This window comes from Dryobates pubescens, chromosome 1 (genome assembly GCF_014839835.1).
Source record: "Dryobates pubescens isolate bDryPub1 chromosome 1, bDryPub1.pri, whole genome shotgun sequence".
NCBI lineage: Eukaryota > Metazoa > Chordata > Aves > Piciformes > Picidae > Dryobates > Dryobates pubescens.
The window spans coordinates 60,081,736-60,098,797 of NC_071612.1; the positions used below are offsets into that span (position 1 = coordinate 60,081,736).

At 45.6% G+C, this 17,062-nt stretch overlaps 1 protein-coding gene across 2 annotated transcripts in view; it reads left to right on the forward strand.

The window, feature by feature from the left end:
* Positions 1 to 17,062, forward strand: part of VGLL4 (vestigial like family member 4) — a 104,002-nt gene that overhangs the window by 74,738 nt on the left and 12,202 nt on the right. For both annotated transcript variants that reach the window (XM_054166662.1, XM_009905587.2), the window contains one exon: positions 6,567 to 6,756. In XM_054166662.1, the coding sequence (XP_054022637.1) occupies positions 6,567 to 6,756 (190 nt within the window). The remainder of the gene's footprint in view (positions 1 to 6,566; positions 6,757 to 17,062) is intronic.

The window sequence follows — 17,062 nt, forward strand, 5'->3', positions numbered from 1 at the left end:
GGGTTAGAAGGGACCTTAAAGATCATCTAGCTCCAACCCCCCTGCCATGGGCAGGGACACCTTCCACTAGCCCAGGTTGCTCAAGGCCTCATCCAACCTGGCCTTGAGCACCTCCAGGGAGGGGGCAGCCACAACCTTCCTGGGCAACCTGTTCCAGTGTCTCCCCACCCTCTCTGTAAGGAATTTTTTCTTATGCCCACTCCCAATCTCCCCTCTTCAAGCTTAATCCATTCCCAATCCATGTGTGACATGTTGGCCCCTACTTAATGAGCTTTATGGCATATTGCAAAAAGTCAGTAAAACATGCATCAGGTAAGTGACTCAATCAGTGGCTGCTGGAAGAAATCTATTAATTACAATTAAAATGTACCTACTTTCATAGCAGTAGTTTATGATTTGGCTGTTCTCTTTACTGCTCATTTTGCTGTTGTTGCTGTAGCTCACTGTTTGGTGCTCTCCAAGCAGGACTGGTTTATGTACTACAAAGGAAATAGAGACTGCTGTGACTTAACAATGTTTGGCAAACTACTTCCTAGAATTACATCTTAGGCTTTAACCTGAGCTTAAACTATGTCTTTCATAGAAGTTACAGTCCAGAAATGAAGTAGTGCTACAAAATTAGGTTTTTACATCAGGGATTTTGGTGTTTGCTTGTGTGGGGGGGGGTTAGAAAATAGGCAGCAATTACATAAATACATATAATTTGTGACTGCTTCTCAGGGTATCTTTTTGCATTAAGCAGAAATTTACTACTCAAGAGTCTGAATGGATTAATTCATTTTCTTTGGTCAGGCAAATGAAGTAAGTGTGCCTTAAATGCCACACTTCTTAAGGTTGTCTTGTAGTCTCTTCTCCCTAGCATCAGGTGATGCATCAGAGCGAGAGGAAATGGCCTGAAATTGTGCCAAGGGAGGTTTAGGTTGGGGATTAGGAAACATTTATTTATTTTTTTTTAAATGCTAGGCATTTTTTTTTAATGTCAGATGCTGGATCAGGCTGCCCAGGGAGGTGGCAGAGTCAGCATAGAATCATAGAATTGTTAGGGTTGGAAGGGACCTCAAGGATCATCTAATTCTAACCCCCTTGCCATGGGCAGGGACACCTCACACTAGATCAGGTTGCCCAGAGCCCCATCCAGCCTGGCCTTAAAATCCTTCAGGGATAGGGCTTCTACCACCTCCCTCGGCAACCTGTGCCAGTCTCTCTCTACCCTCATGGTGAAGAATTTCTTCCTATCATCCAACCTGAATCTATCCATTTCTAGTTTGTTTTTTTCCATTCCCCCTAGTCCTATCATTACCCTGGAGGTTCTAGGATCATCCCTGGAGGTGTTCAAGAAACGTGTGAATGTGGCACTTTGGGACATGGTTTCATGGCCGTGGTGGTGTTGGGTTGAACTTGATGATCTTGCAAGTCTCTTCCAACTGAAACAATGCTATGATCTATGATTCTGTTTCACCCAGATTTAGTTTCTGGGGAACTTCCCAATATCAAGGGTATCAATCCCCTTACAATGTATGGTGTGCCATGAGGTAACTAGGCAGCTGACAGCACCTGCAGATGAATTCTGTGGTGCTGCATTGTGATTCTTTTCCTTTGATAACTTGTTCTGCTGGCTCTTTGAATTGAGTTATTTGCAGTGATTTCCCTGCATGGTGTTTGATAGCTGAGATCATGTGAGTTTTGTGCATGAACTGGAACTTTTATGCCATTTGTCCCAATTTATGTTGGCACAAACAGACTTCTGTGTTTGAGCCCGTGGAAGAAAACACGCAACAGCTTACGAATCCGTTCCCATCTATTTGTGATTCAATCTCCTCATGACTGTAAGGATGCAGGAATCATAAATAAAAGAAATTCCATCTTACAGTATCCTTTTCACAGACACACAGCTTTTGCTGTTCAGCAGAAGTATTTCCTATGTCATGAGGGCTAGGTTTGGATCTTGGGTCAGCAGAGAAAACTGCTCTTGAAGATCTTGGTGTACTCTTGAATCCTGGGAATGTCTAAGAACATGAGGCAACTCCTTTTACTAATGAGAGTGTGCCTGCATGGAGGAATTGGGAAAGGTAAATAAAGGTGTAATACATCTTAATTAAAGCCTGCTAAACTCTTGTGCCCGTGATTTTATTAATTAGTAGAGTGGCTAGAGGTCATGGTAATTCAAGCCAAGACCTTAAAGGTAAGGACCCTGCTGACAGACACCAGAACAAATGATATTTGTAGCATTTCTCCCCCTCCCCCCTCAAGTTAATAAGCACATCAGGAATTTACTCTTGTGGACAAAATGCATTTGTCAGCTTTAGAATGGAAAAGTAAAATGGGCAAAGGCAGTACTCTGGAATTTTCTTTCAAGGAGTTTTATTTCAGTCTCTCTTAAGGTCTGTCTCATGCCAGTCTTCATCTGGAAAGATGAAGCCTTTTGTTTCTGGGTTGTCATTAATGCTCAGATTTTAAGCATGAATAGTAGCCAGTGGGAGAGAGGAAATTGGGAGGGGGAGCAGGGTGTGGTAGCCATGTCTTAGTGCAGCCCACACCGAGTTGCTAGGTCAGAGAGGAAGAAAACTTGCTGCCAAAATAGTGGTGGTGGGGATTTTTTTTCCCCCAGTCTTTGGTAATTCCTGGAGTTCTCAGGCATATTTTAAGGATTCTCTGGTGCCTTGCTCTCAAATCCACACGTGTGTAAACAAGAGTATTGCCGTTGTGATGTTTGTGTTGCGTGGGTCTTGCGCTGGGGACGCAGATACTGCTGACGGAACTGCCAGAGAAACGCAAAGTATTGGGAGACTCGCTGTTCACAGAGAGCCATCCTGCTGCTCTGTGTAGCTGAAAAGAGCCCTGCTGCTTTTACAAACAATTCCTTTGCCTGCGTTCATTTGAGTGGCTTTCAGTTTAGGTTTGTAAGTGGTTAAAATGAGGAACGTTCCTGCTGACTGCCGAGACTCCTGTCAAGCCAGCACAGTGCTGCAGCACTGCTGTATAGGCAGACACTACGTCACAGCCTTATCTCTTCAGCTTGTCTGTGCTTTATCATGTTGCCTAACAGTTTTAGTGGGGAAAAAAAAAAGAGGGGGGGGGGAGGAATGCTAGCATGAATAGTTGTAAGGAGAACTCTCTGAAAGCAGCAGATCTGGAGTGCCTTACACCAGCTGCTTAGTGAAACAAAGAGGTGTATTATGAGAGGCACAATAAATGTGTTTGCTATCTCTGCTTGCAGTTGCAGGGCAGACACAAGCCGTCACAGTAATGAATTTTGAAGGCTGGAGTTTGGACTTGGGGAATTTTCTGAGAGGCAGTTGTTTTATCAGTGCTGTCTTGCCAGCTGCATGATGCGAGTCTGGTTACCATGGTGTGTGGTCAGCTGGGGGAGACAAATCTAGTCACTAAACCAGCATTTTGTGTGGTAGACTCTGCTGTGGTTTCTCCCTCTCTGGTTTAAATTCAGGTTTGGTGAGGAGGAAAGTAGGGGGGGAAGAAGTTGCCTAGTTTTAGCCCTCATCAGAATCACAGAGCACATGAGAGCTCCTGGGGCAGTACAAATACAGTGTGTGAATATGCAGTTGATCCCATGAGCAATGCAGAGATATTTCTTCTCTTGATGTCCTGTTATTTGGACTCTTGTTGGGTGGTGTTCTCTTCTTGCCTTGTGTCTGCAGGGTGGGCCGCTGAAGATGCTGATCCCTGACCACTTCTATCTTCATGCTTAGTCTCCTCCATAGAATCATAGAATCAATAAGGTTGGAAAAGACCTCAGAGATCAAGTCCAACCTGTCACCCAACACCTCATGACTAACTAAGCCATGGCTTCAAGTGCCACATCCAATCCCCTCTTGAACAGCTCCAGGGACAGTGACTCCACCACCTCCCTGGGCAGCACATCCCAATGGCCAACAACTCTTTCTGTGAAGAACTTTCTCCTCACCTCAAGCCTAAACTTCCACCCTGTCCTTAAGAGCTGCCCCAGGTCCTCCCTGCTCACCACTGCCACCTGGTTAAAATGTTGTTAATTGGGTTAATTTTGGCTGAATGGCACCGCTGCTGCTGCTGATACACTGGGCAGTTCTGAAGGTTGTGGTGTCACCTCCGTAATAACCATGGTACTTTACAATTAGGAATATTCATTACTAAATTCTTTCAATTGGAAGCCATTCCTTTCTTTGCTGAAATTCTTTAAAGTGAGGTTCTCTATTGCCAGCATAGGATAGCAATAGCATTTTAACCAGATTGTGTACTTAATCTGGATGTTAATGTATAAATACTGTTGTTCCCACACAAATAATATGATGAATTATAATGATTTTTCTAAAAGACTATGATCTCCAGATGTCCCTTCCAACCCCTACTATTCTGTGGTAATTGCATATCAGGCTCCTAGCTGCTGTTTGGGAGAAAGGAAAGATTTCTAACTTGCTACATTGGACAATATCTAGGGATTCCTGTCTTCTCCAAACACCAGTGTGAGCTTTTCACAGCTGTTTAATTTACATGGATATTTAAATTGCCCATGTTGCTCTTGGGAGTTGCTCAGAAGTCAGTAGGATTTAGGTGCCTACACAGAATTTGCAGTTCCTGTAGTGGAGTTTTGTGTTGGAGTCTTCAGAAGCGATTCAAGGTACTGCAGAGGAGAGTGATTGTGTGTGGGTAGGAGGAGAGTAGCACAGACTTCAGCTGATTAAAGTTTTGGGGTTTTTTTTCACATTATTAACTTTTTTTTTTAAGAAGATAGAGGTGAGGGAGATTCCTCACTGAGAGAAACTGGTATGATGTGGTTTCCTTCTAAAGCTTAGAATATGACACTATGTAGGTGGAGGTTTCTACTGGCAAAACACAAAGGCTGATGAAGAAACACAGAAATTCAATGGATACAAAGAGAGGTCTTTCTGATAAAAGCTTCTCCTGTGATGTTAGAGTAGTTGTGAGGACTTCCCAATGACCACTTAGGTTTTTCTGAACAGGAGAGGGTCTAGGTGTCTGTCTCAGAGCATTTGCAGCAGAGCACAGTTTCGCTGTTCAGAGCTGGGGTGGAAAGTTCCTATTTAGATTTGGTGCCAGAGTCTTTAATAGAAATCGTGGCTTGTGGTGTGTTACAGGTCAGTGTGTGTTTGCTAGTTTAGATTATGCTGACTAAACTGGCAAAATGCTTATTTTTACTGGTAAACACTCAGGAGGTTTTTCTCCTCACTCCTTCTTTTTCCAACAGAATGGCATTTGTCGTGTGTGGAATCAGGGCAGCGTTTCATAAATCATCTGCCTGGGCGACGATGCGAAAGCGTGTGGTGGCACACAAAGATTCCCATTGTCAGGTACCTCAGGCCTGGGGATGGAGTGAACTTCATCCTAATTTTAGTTCTGGAAATTATGGCCATGTAGGAGAAAAAAAAAAACCAACACACAACACCAGCAAAATCCTTCTGGCAGCGTAGGAAAAATACAAAGTTAAACTCTAGCAAAAATGGCTATTTCAGGCACATTACCAGAATAGGTAACCCTGGTTAGTTTAGCTCCTCTCCAAGCCCCTGGTGAAGCCCCAAAACCAATGTTTGTTTGGTTTGCTTGCATATTTTTTGTTGTTCTTTTATTTTATATTTTTTTAACATATATTTAGACCTCAGAGGGATTTAAATGACCTGTGGCTGAAAGGATGCGAGTTCCAGTAAAGCCCTGGTGAGCTGCAGCGCCCCTTTGGGCTGTGTGTGAAGTGAAACCTTTCATTGAAAGCAGGGAGGCGGGAGGCCACGGTTTGAGGTGTGCTTGGTGGCAGCCCCTGGGATGTGTTTGCGTGCAAGGTGGCTGTATCATTTCTGGGATTGTTTCTGCACGGCTCCCCCATGCTGGGAGTGGCATTTTCTGCCACATGTTAGGTTATAGAAAACTTACCATCTCCTCAGTGCTCTACTACCCCTCTGCCTAGTTGAAATTCAACATTCTTAATCAGCATTTTGTGCCGAAGATTTGCGCTCTTTTGTTCGCTGCTTCAAACAGAGTTGAGAGAAGGACATCTAAGGACAAAGTCAGCATCAGCAAGTTCCACTTTTCCCCCCTCATTTTTACCTTACACCAACAAGCTTGTTTTGGACTGCTTCCTTCACAAGGAATTATTTGAGAATTTGAACGCTTGCTCGGTTTGAGATCTTGAATGTGTGGCATAAATGCAAACTGTAGCCCTGGAATGCCCAACCGCAACCATAAGCAGAGGAACAAAGCCGATTTCATGGCAAATAGTCATGCTTTGCAGAGTGAGGTAATGAGAGTTCAGTGTTGGAATGGCAGCTTGTAAGAAGGAGCTCTTCTGAATAAAAACTCTATTGTAAAGATGTGTTAACTCAACCTTTCAGATCATCTGGAGTGAGTTGCTCCCTTTATCACCTTTTTTCAACTCTTTGTTCCAGCATAAAGCACTCAAGTATGGTTTGTGATGCCTTAGTTATCCTGCAGCTGTGTTAAATGTGCCTCTGCAGACCTGACACCTGGCTGGGGAGTTTTTCTGCAAGAACGTTCTCCCAGAGCATGCCACTTTTCCTCTATTCTCCCTGCCACGTTCATTCTCCGTTGCTTTCTTCCTGCAGGTGAAGCAGCTCTAAGAGGGGAGCCCAGAATGCAGTCTCTTCCCGTGGCCTCTGCTCTCACCAACCACCGAACAGGCCCTCCTCCCATCAGTCCCAACAAGAGGAAGCTCAGCATGGACCAAGGGGATGAGGAGCTGGACTGTGAAAACGACCATGTTTCTAAAATGAGTCGAATGTTCAATCCGCATCTGTAAGTGCCCTGCTCTTGTTACCTCCGCTTCCTAGAGCCTAGTGCTGTCCTCTCCATCTCTGGGCCTGCTAAAAGCAAACTGTGCCTGAAACTTTGTGCCTTTGTCCCAGTTTGGCTGGGAGATCTGCACAAAGGCTGATGTGATTAGATGGGTGGCTTCTTGTTTTCTTTTGTTTTCATACAGCATGAAGTAACAGGAATTAGCCCAGCTTCGCTATTTATAGCAAAACATAGGCATTCACCTTGGAGTTTCTCGAGGATTGTTCACTTGTTCTTTGTACTCTGCTCCTTTCATTTCCCCTGATTCTGAGCCTCTGTGCTGCTGGGGGTGGGGAAGCAGGAGGAGGGGAAGCAAAAGTGCTTTGCATTTTTGTGAGGCCAGGGGATTGTGAGCCAGCTGCTCCACAGCCTGCCTTGACAACTGGGCAGGCAGCAGTTGTTGCTAAACATTGCTGAAAGGATTGCAGGGCGGCTCTGACAGTCAGGTGGGGCATTTTTCACGCAGGTAAGGTGTTGATGAGCGAGGTGCATCTGTTGGGTAATCACCAAATGCCATTCTTGCCGTGTTCCCATTCCTGGGAACGCGAGCCTGGCTGGCACGAAGCGGAGGCTTGGAGAATTCCGTTCATTCTTGACGGGAGGAAGTGATCGGAGCAGTTGAGCAGTCCAGATCGCTCTGCGCCTTTCCCTGCTGCCTCAGCTCTGGCAGCCTCTGCGTTCCTTGCATTCCACGCTGCTCTGGACTGTTGTGTGCAGTCATAAGATGCGGACAGAGGTATTTATCCTCAAATAAATCACCCCAGTGTTAGTCAGAGGCTGGGCCTGTAGTCTGCAGCCTTGGAATTTGCTACAAATCAGGAATCCAGCACTGAAGTAATGCAAAACAATAAAAGCTCACAAGCAGAGGGAGACTTCTCATTTACAGCACACCTTGTTCTTTCACCTCAGAACTTAACTATTTATAGCCTTTCCTTGGGGCTGAGAGTGCTGATGTTGGAAAGAAGCATCTGCTGGGTTTCTCTGGCAGGCATATGTGACACAACTGAATCGAATTACTGCGTTTTTGAGGTGTTATGTCACTGGGTTGGGAACAGGTGGTGGGATCTTTTGAAAACTCATTTGCCAGTGATAAAATAAAACACAGCTGGCAGTTACATGCATTATAACACTTTATACAGTGGAGGCCATAAAAATAATGAAGTCTGAACCGACAGACTCGTGCAACCAAGGGTCACCACGAAAAGCCACAGGCAGTTATTTCAGGTGATCCCCTAGCTGTGTTTTAAAGCTGTCAGATCTGTGCCACTGTGGTATAGTTTTGCTCATCCAGCCTGGTAGGTTTTCACTCAATAGATTCTTTCTGTGCTTGTGTAGGTGAAATGTGCATCTTGTTGTATTGAAGAGCACTGGCTGGTCTGCCCAGTGTTTACCTGAAGGCAGTTCGTCTCAATTAATCTGTCTACTGCAGATGAATTGTAATCTCAGGTAGTTTTGGTTTGGTCTTTATTTTCTGTGCTTTGTGGGTGTGATCTGGCCAAATGAAAACAGGCTTCCAACTGAACGCTACAAAACCTCAAACTTGTGCTGTGTCTGAAATAGATAAATATCAATATACTTCAGAACAGTTTTATTCTGCTTCCACCACCACTGAAATTACTGGTTTTGAATGTTCTTTATATTTCCCCCTTGTTTTTCTGATCATGATGTTGAGGTTCAACAATAGAAATGGATTACTCAAACTTTGTAGGAGTGCCCTGAGAATTTTGTTTTGGAGATGGGAAGTGTGTTGTAGAAGCTTGATTGGCTCACACTAAAGATGAGACAGGAGATTTGGGGAAGGAAGGAACTGTCTTGTGGAACATAATGACGACAGTCACATTGTAGTGACTTGGGGGCTCTAGAAGTGTGAGCTGGACAACACTGAATTTAGAAAACCAGATTCATAGAGAGGCATGAAAGGTAATGTGGAGACTCAGTGGCACGATATCTTTGGAGCTGGCAAAGACATTGTTGTGATTTGGAGTATAAAGATGAAGTTTAGAGTCTGTTTGAACTTCTCAGGACAAAAGAGTTGGTGGTGCAAGAACTGGGCATATGTGCCCCAGTCGGCATCAGGGCTACTGACTGCACAGCTTTGCTGCACCTCAGTGTTGAAATCTGCACTCCTCTGGCTGAATGTCTTCAGTGATCCCGAATGCCCAGATGGGCAGATGTGTTTTTCATTTGGAAGTCAGTGCCTGGAAGAGTGAAGTCTTTATAAGGGTGAGCAGCTCTCGTTCAGACATTTGGGTCTTTGTGATGGCGTTGGTAGAACTTCGAGGCAGCTGTGTATTCATCCTCTTAACACCAGCATATTGTGGTTGGAAATGTAATTAAAGAGGCCAAGGATTGTGTGCTGTGTTTCATTGTAAGTGGGGAAACCTTTTGTTAGCAGTTGGATGTTAACTCTTAGGTAGCAGCACCCCAGCATCTCAGTCGCTGTGCTTTAGTGGGAATGGAGCCACTTTGCTAAGTGTTTTGGATACATAAAGAGAAATCCAGTGGTGCCAGCCTTGTGTTTGGAAATTCAGTGCTTTCAGATGTTCCCTGCTCGAGTCTAAACTCCCTGATGCAACTACTTTGATTAGGTCTTTGAGCTGTTCTTGGATATGTTTACTTTTGTCATGGAAAAACACAGCCATTGGAGTGCAGTCTCTGGAGTGGAGTGAATCAAATGCTCTGGCAATCTGCTGTGTTTCTGAAATATGTGATGGAATGCCTGTGCAAAGAACAATTTATCAAAGGCTCCAGCTCAGCTTTAGGGTAGCAAAATACACTGCAGAACTTTGGGGGTTTTATTTTTCTTTTCTAAGTCAGTGTGTGAGACTGCCTTCCTCGTGGCAAAGTACTGGGCATTATTGATACAGCTCCTGTGTTTTTGTGGTCACAGAGGTTACACCCACAAGCCTCTCACTTGGGGGAAAAGAAAATACTTCCACCCCAAATCAAAACCTACCCACTGCAATACGAAATTCCTTTATTTGCATTTCACCCCTCAAATGTTTTACTTCAAATGCATTTGCTAAAGTATAATCTCACTGAAGTAAAGTGTGCTTTTTGGACCGTACTTTCTTCTCTGGTTCTTTGTGGAGGACAAGGAGGCTTATCTTAAGCCTCAAGTTGAAGCATGCCTTTGTTTTCATATGACTTCACTAAAATCGCCTTGATTTACAGAGGAATTTGATTTATGTAAGAATTACAAACACTTTCTGTATGAGCAGAGTGGCTGGAGAGCTGTACCAGTCTGCCTTACCAAATGAAGCAGTTTTGTTACCTTTCCAAGGTGTATGTAGCATTTCAGGTGAGTCTCGCGTAACATTAACTCTCCCCGGGCAGTGTGCTGCAAGGGGAGTGTGGCTGTGGCGTGTGGGACCTTTAAGCAGAGGTCTCAGGCCTGACCTGTGTGCTGTGGGTTTCTTGTTTGTCAGGCTGGGGGCATTTTCTCATTTTCACAGTTCAGCTGAACACAAAGAGCTCCTTATCCGAGCAGGAGCTGCAGGAGCTGACATCAGCCCGTTCCTGGCAGGCAGCAGCTCCGCTGTAAGAGTCCTCTGAGCAGGGAGAGGGCCAGCAGCAAAGACAACCAGTAAAGGAGCACAAAACTTCCATGTCTTTTGTAAAGAAATGGCTCTGGGCTGCTTTAGCTTCTCTGACTCTTAGTGGGAATCAGCAAAATGAAACTTTTAACTGCTTTTGGGCAAGGGACAGCCATGGATACTACTTTATCCTTGTGGTGTAGCAATTTGGCAAATAGTTTGTAGGCCAGCAAGTTGTGGGAGCAAATTGCTGTTTTTTAAGGTGAAAGTGAATTGCTGCCACTGGCATCTTCAAAAAGATTCAGATTCTGTGCTGCTGGTAAAATTGTATGTGACTTCTGTATTGGAAGGGACTGCTATTTTTGTTTGCTTCTCCAGTACATAAGGCTAAAAGCAGGTTTAGTTTGGGACAGCAGGCTTGTGAATGGAATATTTCCCCTCCGTCTCTGTCACAATCCCCATTTGGTTTGGTGGCATTTGGATCGCAATGAGAAGTAATTTCTATGTGAAAGTCACCTCACAGCAAAACTCTGCAGTTGTTAAGTAAATGCCTGAGGAGTAATCATCTTGATTTGTGTATGTAACAAGTTGTTTTTTTCCATGCAATAAGAGAAAGGTCCCCACATGAGTAAGGCACTTTAATGTGTATGGCATAAGGTGATGTTTAGTTTTGGACATTAAATCACAGAGCCAGACACTTCTGTTCCAGTTTTAGGTTGTGCCTTCTCTTCTGTTATGGTGAAGAATCATGGCAAAGCTGATCTGTGAAGCCAAGCTAGGCTCTCAAAGTTTGGAAGCTGCCCTATATCTGAATTTCTTACAATGAGTATCCCATGGAGTTTGCTCACTTCAGTGACGCTGTAACAGAATCTGCCCTGGCATTCCTTTGACAAAATCTGTCTTGAGCTATCCTGAAAGTTACTTGGATTTGAATAATTCAAGTTAGAACAGGCTTTTGCAGGTCATTTTATCAACGTCCTCCTTAAAGCAGGGTCAGCTATGGTCTCTTCAACTTGTAGTAGATCAGAGCAAGGAGTTTTGAGTAAGATCTGAAATACTCAATTAAATGACACTCCCTGTGGGAGGATGACTTCATCACCTTCCTCCTTACCATTCCCTGACCCCAGCTGAGAACGTATGGTGGATATGTTCTGTAAAAAATCAGGTCCTTGTGGTGGTGGAGCCTGGCTCCAGCTCCAAGCAGGGCTTGAAAAGATTTAGAACCAGGTTGCAGAGATAGCGTGGGAGCATTCAGAAGAGTTCTTTGCTGCTAACTGCTGCTGTTTTGGTTCCAAACTTCATGTGGTATTAAGAAATACATTTATGTTGTCATTTTATTGTGACAAATTGGAATTGAAGGAAAAACCCCGACACACACAACTCGGAACACCCAAAACGCCTCTCATCCACTTGCAGGCATCCTCACTGGGCTCTCTTGGCTCAAATGTGCCTTTGAAGTATTTTAGGATTAACCTGGTGTTTTCAAAGCGGTCCTTCTGAAGCTGAAATCCTCTGTACTGCCAGTGGAACTGCTCCAGTGTGGCTCTTGTTGCTTACAGTGGACAAAGGGATTGCAGAGCACTTTCAAATTGCTTTTCCTAATTTATATATATATATATTTTTTTCTTTTCCTGTGTGCATTATCTGACTGTAGAGCAAAGCAGTCGGATGAATTTTCTTACCAGTGGAGGTCACACACTCCACAAAATGGTACTGAAATTGTTTCCAACGAATGTACATTAAAGTGAAGCTTCAGAGGGGGACTTGAAAGAGCTAATTACCTGAGTTAATATTTAACACGCAGTTTTACAGAAGTTCTTATTCAAGGGATATTTCAGAGAGTACTCAAGTGCCTTTGAGCTCAGGAGAGTGTAGGCAAGCACATGTGAAATGAAGAGTTTCAGGGGTTAAATTGATAGCTGATCAGTCCTCGGTCAAAGGACCTGATCTATCAAAATTTGGGTATATGTTTTAAGTACTTGAAAAATCAGGCACTGTTAGTTCAGGTGTCTCCACTTCAAAACTGGTTTTTGTCAGCTAGCTCCATAGCTCTGCTTGATACAATGTTTTCTACTTTCATTTTCCTTCTTTTGTAAAGGAGCATTCAAACTTCCACAGGGATGTTGAGGCTCTGAGCTGCCCTGTGAAGCTCAGAGCTGTGTCATTCTGATGCAGAGGTGCCAGCACCCACGCAGGGAATTGCCCAAGGCCTGTGCACATAGGAGCAGAGCACGAATCCCTTCAGCAGCCTAGGGCTTGGCTTTTTGCCCCGGGGGGCTCCTCATGGCTTCCCTTAAAGGGATTGTGGTAATTACCCTGTATCTACCTGGGGGTGAAATTCGACACCGAAGTCTGATAGCTAAGCCAATAGGCAAGGGGAAGAACTGAACATATTCTAGATGTACATCCTAACCTTATGGAAACAAAGGTTTCATCTCACATCTTTAACCGTTTTCCCAGATGTTTCCTGCAGTTTGACAGATGTGCCATTTACTAGAAAGTTGTGCTCTTGAGAGTCGGAATGTTATGGACACGGTTGCTATAGACAATGACTCTGTCAGGGTAAGATTTGGAAGAAATGTTACACTAATTTCTAGTTAAATTACTAATTTTTTTTTCCCCAGACTGAGTGCTGGACTGGAGGCTCTCCTTTCATTTCCCCGCATGCTGTAATATGCTGCAGGACAAGGGAACTGCCTTTAATTCATTCCTGCCACACTGCTGAGCGCTTACTCGCAGTCCCGGGCAGTGTTTCTTGGTGTTGAAAGGCGAGGAGTCGTCCTCTGGCTGCTTCTAAGCATCCGTGGCCATCTCTAGGTTTTGTCCGGCGTTGTCCTCCTCTCTCCCCACGTTTGGGTACCCAGGCAGCATGGTGAGATGGAGGGGAAGAGGGCGTGCGGCACTGCCAGCCTTCACCCTGCTGACTCCCAAAACGTGGTTGGTAGGGAGGGAGCTCATTGAGCTCCTGTCTCCTCTTGCCACCGTTCAGCAGCCCGGGCCGCCTCCCGCCTAGCCGTGGCTGGAAGCCGCCTGGCCGGCGCCGGGCCGGGAGACTTTTATCGTGACGAGGCGGCGGGGCCGCGCTCTGCCTCAGCCCAACCAGAGAGGCCCCGGCCGGGCTCGGGGGGGACGCGGCCGCCGTCCAGCGCCCGGGCCGTGCTCACCCCGAGGGCAGTACCGGGCCCGTCACCGCGAACCTCCCAGCCCGCTGGCGGCTCAGGCCTGGGGCGGCGAGGGCGCAAGGGTCCCGGGTGTGCCCCCGCCCCGCGGCTGCCCAGCGGCTGCGAGGAGGGAATGCGGCGCTCCTTGGGGATTTGGCACGAAAGAAACTGCGAGGGAAATGAAAGGAGTTTGCCGCCATTGAAGTCTGGAGGTTTTGACCTCAGTTATTTGACCACTTCCCCCCGTGGAAAATGTCGCCGGGCTCCGCCTGTCCCTGTATGGCCGCTCGGTGTCGGCTGAGGTAGATGCCCGTGTCCCGAAAGCCAGGTGCAAGCCTCTACATTTCTTGCATAGCTGGGCCAGCACCGTCAGCACACGCTGCCGCGCAGCAGCTCCAGCGTTTCTCGTTGACAATGTAAACATTGCTCCTAAAAGAGGGCGGAATGCGGCTGTGGCAAGCGGGGCTCCCGTGCTGCCTCCTCGTACCTGCAGGCTCCCTCTGCGTGGCAGCTGGGGCTCCGCTCACCGCACCGACTCCAGCGCTCCCTGCCTAACCAGAGGGGGAGAAAGGGGGTGGGACCAGCTTGCAGGGCCATGAGAAAAAGTTTCCAAAACATCTGGGGAGAAGTCTCAGCACACTCTAATTACTATTTCATGTTCCCTTTAATGTGGGGCAGATGTGCAGTTGCTGTCAATAACGGAGTCGCCGCACATTCCAGTCGAGTTAAGGTCGATTCCTGCGTTCCTGTCGCGGTCCTGCCTTTGAAGTCTTAGTCTGTCAAAGTTGTTCGTAGCCTATGTGAGCTGTACGGACATGGCCGACTCCTTGCTATCTGAATGCTGAGGCATGATGCTTCATGACTCTTTGTCACATTTTTAACTAATAGCTGTTAATGTTCATAAATCACTCCTTTAATAAAAAAGGGGGAGGGGGGATGGGGGGAGAGCAGAAAGCCCAAACATTTTTTGCCTGTGACTTCCTTTTCTGACTGATGTCTCCCTTAAATCACAAGTTGCTGTGAGAGGGTACTGTTGATTGTGGAGCTGGATGGTTAACTTGGGCACCTTAGCTGCAGAAGCACCCTTCAGAGGCTTTGCTGCTGCTGTGGTCAGTCTGGCTATCAGCTTTTGAAAAGAATTAATTTTACTATATTGGTAGGAATAGCTGTGCAAAATAAAACAAAGCTGGGATTGTATTTATAGTGCTTCGAGAAGTTTCAGTAATTCAGATTTTTATTAGCAATTACAAACAGCTTCAATAAACTCTTAATGAAAAGTTTATTCCTTTTATAAAACAGCCTGTGAAAGAAACAAGCCTCAAGTCTTAAAACCGGTTATTTAAACACCATTCTCAGTCTAAAGGCCTGAAGCCCTGGGGGGGATGTGTGGGGGGGGTTGAGAATTGTTAATATTTCTGCCTGAAAGTGAATTAATGTACTTTTTCAGCTTTTCCTGCTTCACCTCAGCCAAGGTTACAGTGTGCATCTGGTGCATGGAGACTGTGATTTGTAAGCTTCAGTGATCCAGGCCCTTTTCCCTCTTTCACATAAGAACAGTTGTAGCTGGAAAAGAAAGCTCTACAATCCCATCTCTTGACAGTTTGACATGGTTAACTCCAACACTGTGACCTTATTTTCAGAGACTGGTTTGTGTTGTTCAAGCTTCTACTAAATAAACTTGCTCTGGTATCTTTTACTTCCTGCAACATCTGTTTGGAGGGGGAAAAAAATATTCATCTGCTCCTCTACCGTAAGAATCTGCCCGATGCAGGCTTTTAGGTGATTCAACTTTCCTTATGAGGAAAGGCTGAGAGACCTGGGGCTCTGGGCCCCTGCTCTGGCCAGGGGGGTGGGACTCGATGACCTCCAGAGGTCCCTTCCAACCCCTAACATCCCCTGATCCTGTGAACTAAATAAAATCCCATCAACTTTGGAGAGTTTGGGGCTCACACTTAGTCTGCATGACAGTCATTGATCAGTGGAGGAAAGTGTTCTTTCCAGTAGAAAACAGTGTAAGGCATGACCCAGAAAATGCTGTAAGGCAACGTAACAGCCATTTTTAATCTCCTCTAGCAGTTTCAGCACTGAGTTTCACCAGCAGCAAGCTTTCCCAGAGCCTGCAGAGCAGCCTGCTGTACCCTGGCAGTGTTGAGTGCACATGTATGTGGCTCATGTAGTGATGCTAAGACGTGACCCACTGCTGCGGCTATTTGATGTGTGAGCTTTCTCCTGATGCTGGCCCATAGTTTCTCTGTGTGATCATAAACAGCTTTTAGAGTGTTTTCCAGTGACTGAAGGTTTGCTGCATGTGCCAAGCTCTACTTCAAAAGGATGCTAATATGGCTGAATTAGAAACGCTGCATGTGACCCAATCGGTGGAACGTAGGAGGAAATCTTGGCCAGAGGTGTTGGGGTGGGCATTGCAGTTGGGTACAAATTAATCATTGTGGAGCTGACCCATATCTTTCCAGTGACCCCTCTGATCATCTAGCTGTGTTCATGGAAGCCTCTTTGCTGTTTCCTTATGCTGTTAAATTTTCCTGCCTGCCTGTTACAAATTTTAGGGAAAGTTTGGAGTGGCCCTTTAACCTCATCTTTTAGCATTTGCTTTGCTGGATGCTTTTCCCCTCCAAGCAATTCAAAGTGCCTTGTGGACTTGAGACAGCTCAGACTTCTGCACTGATCCTTTTCCTTTCCATTCCACCAGTAACTTGTCTTTCTAGATCATGTTCTGTTCCTCCTGATATATGCAGTAGCCTGACTTGCTCTCCAGATGTGAACGTTGGCAGGCTTCACTCTGTTTCACCAGGTTCATTTGACTTTCCCAGAACATGACTGTAGTGCCTTCAAGCACCTAGATACTGTGTTGACTTCTGTATAGTTTACTTCTGAACCAGCCAAAGGATTGAGTTTCTGGTGTGCATCTAACTGTAGTAGCAGCATCTCCTAAAGGCAGATCTCATCCTCTGCAGAACCTTCTTCAGCTCCTGAGACGTGCACATCTTGTGTCTGTTGGGCTTCACAGTTGGCAGAAACAGTTCTTCACTTAGATGGTTTTTCTAGTATGTTGTGTGGGTTCAAAGGCATCTCTCTGGAGACAGTGATGGGGAAGTGCCTGAGTCAGATAAATCTTAAAGGTTTGGTTCCTTTTGCTTTCCAAGAAATGTGCTGTCCCTGACAGGCAGATACAGCAGGGAGGACAGTGATGCTGTGCTGCAGGTTGGAGGAGCAGCAGGTCTCTGCTCTTTGGTTGCTGTGGTTGGCAGGAGGCCGAGTGGGTTTTTTTGTCCTCAATCCACACAAAGTCAGAGCTGGTGGGAGTTGTACCCAGCTGCTGGTTTCCATCTAGATACAGTTAAACAAGAGTCTGAAAGGATGAAATGGGCTTATGCTTGTGCTCCAGAAATCCTAGGGGGACTGTTCATTGTTACTGCAGTGTCCAGGTGTAGCTGGACACTTGTTAGTGGGCTAATACTGAAATGCTAGCACTTTCTATTGTGCTGGCTCCACTTCTTGAGCTGTTAATGATTTACTTTCTTTAATTTATGTGATTTTTATCTAACAGGCTAA